This window comes from Babylonia areolata, chromosome 28, assembly GCF_041734735.1.
Source record: "Babylonia areolata isolate BAREFJ2019XMU chromosome 28, ASM4173473v1, whole genome shotgun sequence".
NCBI lineage: Eukaryota > Metazoa > Mollusca > Gastropoda > Neogastropoda > Buccinidae > Babylonia > Babylonia areolata.
Genome location: NC_134903.1, coordinates 12,866,851 through 12,871,850, shown reverse-complemented (window position 1 = coordinate 12,871,850; position 5,000 = coordinate 12,866,851). Strand labels below are relative to the sequence as shown.

The 5,000-nt window shown below is 48.6% G+C and overlaps 2 protein-coding genes across 2 annotated transcripts in view; one reads left to right on the top strand and one right to left on the bottom strand.

Annotated features, from left to right (window-relative positions):
• Positions 1-5,000, bottom strand: part of LOC143302105 (G-protein coupled receptor dmsr-1-like) — a 93,686-nt gene that overhangs the window by 23,221 nt on the left and 65,465 nt on the right. The window lies entirely within an intron of this gene.
• Positions 4,144-5,000, top strand: part of LOC143301794 (uncharacterized) — a gene marked incomplete at its 5' end in the record, with an annotated part of 52,416 nt that continues 51,559 nt past the window's right edge. Inside the window, one exon of the mRNA XM_076616186.1 lies at positions 4,144-4,212. Within this exon, the coding sequence (XP_076472301.1) occupies positions 4,144-4,212 (69 nt within the window). The remainder of the gene's footprint in view (positions 4,213-5,000) is intronic.

The window sequence follows — 5,000 nt, the reverse complement described above, 5'->3', positions numbered from 1 at the left end:
AAGAAAAACAAATAAAACTGCAGGCAGGAAAAAATAAAAAAAAATGGGTGGCGCTGTAGTGTAGCGACGCGCTTTCCCTGGGGAGAGCAGCCCGAATTTCACACAGAGAAATCTGTTGCGACAAAAAGACAACAACAAAAAACCCTACAAATACGAATACAAATATTATAACGCAATGACACTTTCTTGAGAATGAGAAAACTCTCGATCTCATCAAGTCGTGGAAGGGATGGAAAGAGAGAGATGGACAGAGAATATGAGAGACAGAGAGACAAAGACAGGGAAACAGAGAACAAGAAGAACAACAAAAACTCCAGCCCCCTAGAAAGTGGTCAAAAGTACATAATACTGTGATCACGTTGCGACAACTCGATGTAAAATAATGACAGTATCTGACAATAATGATAGTATTTATATAGTGCTGAATCTTGTGCAGAGACAAATCAAAGCGCTTTCACACCAGTCATTCACACGCATGCATAACTCTAAAACTGAAGAAACTGAAGACAAGGAAGAGGCAGGGGAGGAAGGCTATCTTGTGAAGAAGTGGGTTTTAAGGCTGGACTTGAAAGAGCCAAGTGTGGAGACCTGACGAAGCGAAAGAGGAAGTTCATTCCAAATGCAAGGTCCAGAGACAGAGAAAGAACGGCATCCAACAGTGGAGTATTTGAATCTGGGTATGCGTAAACAGAGTGGATCCGAAGCCGATCGTAGAGAGTGAGATGGAGTGAAGAGGTGAAGGCTGCAACAAAGATAGGAAACGGCAGATTTGTGAATACATTATTATAACATAGAGTGCTATATCTTTTACTTTATTCTGTGTGAGACAGGGAGCCAATGGAGATATTGCAAAATAGGAGTGATGTGCTTAGGTCTTTTCTTTCTGAGGACGAGTCGGGCAGCAGAATTTTGTATGCGCTGACTTAAACCAGTAGGGAAAAAGTGCTTCTTGTGCATTGTAAATTAATTCTAAATTTATTCAATGATGTCAACGAGTCCCTGTCGTATCTTCAGGGCATTAAATATATAAACACAGAGTTTACAAATACTGTAATTTCAACCATTCTTCAGCAAGTAAACATATGATTGACCGTCGGACAGAGACAGATAGAGTGAGAGAAAGACTGAGACAAAAAAGGAGGGAGAGGGGGGCAGAAAAAGAGAGCTTGTGAAAGAGAGAGACAGAGCGACGTGGGGATTGAGATAGAGACTCAGACACAGAAACAGATTCAGAGAGAGAGAGAGACAGACAGACAGACAGAGACGGAGAGAAGTGAGAGAGAGGGAGAGAGAGAGACAGGCAGACAGACAGACAGACACAGACAGAGAGACAGAGAGAGAGAGAGAGAAACAGAGACAGACAGAGAGACATAGAGGCAGAGTTGAGTGTGTGTGTGTGTGTGTGTGGGGGGGGGGGGGTGCGCGTGTGTGTGCGAGAGAGAGAGAGAGAGGGAGGGAGACAGACAGACAGACAGACAGAATGAAAGACAGTGAATGCAAGACATATATACGGAGACAGGAAAGGGACAGAGAAAATGTGAAAGACAGGGACATGAAGACACGAAGAGCAAGGCATACAGAGAGAGAGAGAGAGAGAAAGAGAGAGAAACATAGCCAGTCAGAGACTGAGAGGTGTGAGAGAGAGAGAACAAAAAAAGAGAGAGCGAGGGAGAGAGAGAAAGAGAGAGGGAGAGAGAGGGAGAGAGCCAGTCAGAGACTGAGAGAGTGAGAGAGAGAGAGAAAAAAAAAAGATACAGACAGAGACAGACAGAGATGGAGAGTGGGACATAGACAGACAGACAGACAGACAGAGTGGGACGGAGACAGACAGACAGACAGACAAACAGAGTGGGACGGAGACAGACAGACAGAGTGGGACAGAGACAGACAGAGTGGGACGGAGACAGACAGACAGAGATGGAGAGTGGGACGGAGACAGACACACAGAGTGGGACAGAAACAGACAGACAGACAGAGTGGGACAGAGACAGACAGACAGAGTGGGACGGAGACAGACAGACAGACAGAGACAGACAGAGTGGGACAGAGACAGACAGACAGAGTGGGACGGAGACAGACAGACAGACAGAGACAGACAGAGTGGGACACAGACAGACAGATAGAGAGACAGGGAGAGAGAGACAGACAGAAAGAGAGAAAGAAAGAAGAGAGACAGAGACAGAGAGACAGACAGAGAAACAGAGAGACAGAGAGAGAGAGAGAGAGACAGTGAGAGAGGGAGAGAGATGATTCCTGACACAGAGAGAGAGAGAGGATTCCTGACAGAGACAGAGAGACAGATACAGAGACAGAGACAGAGGATTCCTGACACACACACACACACTGAGAGAGAGAGAGAGAGAGAGAGAGAGAGAGAGAGAGAGAGAGAGAGAGAAAGGGGGCGATTCCCCCCCCCCCCACACACACACACACACAGAGGATTCCTGACAGAGGGAGAGACAGAGACAGAGACAGAGAGACAGATGATTCCTGACAGAGGGAGAGACAGAGACAGAGACAGAGAGACAGATGATTCTTGACAGAGACAAAGATACAGAGAGAGAGATAGAGACAGAGGATTCCTGACGCACAGAGACAGAGGATTCCAAACACACACACACTGAAAGACAGAGAGAGAGAGAGAGAGAGAGAGAGAGAGAGAGAGGGTGCGATTCCTCACACACACACATACATACACAGAGAGAGAGAGAGAGAGAGGGAGGGAGGATTCCTGACAGAGACAGAGACAGAGAGAGGAGTGGTTCCTCAAGTCCTCAGCATACAGAGGGAAGTGACAGTAGAGAGGAGGGAAAGAGTGGTCCCCCTTTCAGCTCAGCGTTTTAAAAGAGAGAGGGGCGGGGGAGGGGGTAGGGGGGTATAGATCTGGATTTGAAGGGCGCTCACTGCATGCGGCTCTCTCTCTCTGTGTCTGTCAAACAATGTCCGTGTCCCTGTCTGTCTGTCTGTCTCTGTCAAACAATGTCCCTGTCTGTCTGTCTGTCTGTCTCTGTCTCTCTCTGTCAAACAATGTCCGTGTCCGTGTCTGTCTGTCTGTCTCTCTCTGTCAAACAATGTCCGTGTCCGTCTGTCTGTCTGTCTCTCTCTGTGTCAAACAATGTCCGTGTCCGTGTCTGTCTGTCTGTCTCTGTCTCTCTCTGTCAAACAATGTCCGTGTCCGTCTGTCTGTCTCTCTCTGTCAAACAATGTCCGTGTCTGTCTGTCTGTCTGTCTCTGACACTCCTTGTACACACACGCCCCTCCCTCCACACACACACACACGAACACACACGCGCGCGCACACACACACACACACACACACACATACACACACACTTACCCCACCTACCCATCCACCCACCAACCCCAACACACACACACACTTACCCCACCTACCCATCCACCCACCAACCCCAACACACACACACACACTTACCCCACCATACCTACCCCCCACCAACCCCAAACACACACACACACACACACACTTACCCCACCTACCACCTAACCCCCCACCCACCCCAAACACACACACACACACTCCTTTCATCCCGTTCGCTCTGGACATTGATTTTCTGTTCGCCACCAGCACCGAGCACCAAACATTGGCCATGAGCAGTTTACCGTGTGAAGAAAGGGGGAAAAAAAACGGGGGGTGAGGACACTGTGACAGAGTAGTGGACCACCTTCAGGCCCCCCACAGGACTCGGCTCTTTTGGAAAATGACACGTGTTTCACAGCTGGAAAGGCTAGAAGAAAGAGTGAGGAGAGAGAGGAGAGATAGAGAGACAAGCTGAGAGAAAGAGTGGGGGTGTGGGTGGGGGGAAGAGAGAGAGAGAGAGACAAACACGCACACACACCCACACACAGACACAGAGAGAGAGAGACAGAGAGAGAGAGAGAAGTGAGAGAGAGAGAGAGAGAGACAGAGACAGAGAGACACAGAAACAGAGAGAAGTGAGAGAGAGAGAGGGAGAGAGAGAGAGACAGGGACACAGAAACAGAGAGAAGTGAGAGAGACAGGGAGAGAGACAGAGAGAGACAGAGACAGAGAGAGAATGTGAGAGAGAGAAGGAGAGAAGTGAGAGAGGGAGAGAGAGACAGAGACAGAGAGACACAGAAACAGAGAGAAGCGAGAGAGAGAGGGAGAGAGAGGAGAGAGAGAGAGAGAGAGAGAGGAGAGAGAGAGAGAGAGAGAGAGAGAGAGAGGAGAGAGAGAGAGGAGAGAAGTGAGAGAGAGAGAGGCAAACAAGATGTGAGAGGGAAAGAGAGAGAGAGAGACTGACAGAGACGGAGAGGGAGAGAGAGAGGAGAGACAGATAGAGACAGGAGAGAGAGAGTGAGGGAGAGAGAGATAGAGAGGCAGACAGAGAGAGACAGACAGAGAGAGGGAGAAACAGACAGACACACAGAGAGACACACAGACGGAGAGAGGGATGACAAATGACAGATGTTTTATTAAGGGTAAAACTGGATAAATTGAACGTTTCTTTACACCATGCCCTCACAACAACAACACACACACAAACACACACACAAACACATACACAAACACACACATACATGTTCCTCCCTACACACACACACACACACACACACACACACACACACACACACACACACACACAGACGCGTCCCTCCCTACACATACACAAACACACACAAACACACATGTTCCTCCATACACACACACACACGCACACACACACACACACACACACACTGATTCTCTTTTCGCCAACCACCAAACATTGCCCATGAGCAGTTTGCCGAGTGAAAATCAACAACAACCACAACAACAACGAAAACCAAAACCAAACCAGAGTGATGACACAGTGACAGGGGAGTGGGAACACCCAGAGGCAGGGGGACTCAACTCTCTGGGGAAATGGACACGTGTTTCATAGCTGGAAACATGATTGAGAGTGCAGAACTCCAATAGGTGAAGAGAAAGGTGGTGGTGGTGGTGGTAGAGGGGCGGGGGGGGGGGGGGGGTAGTGAGA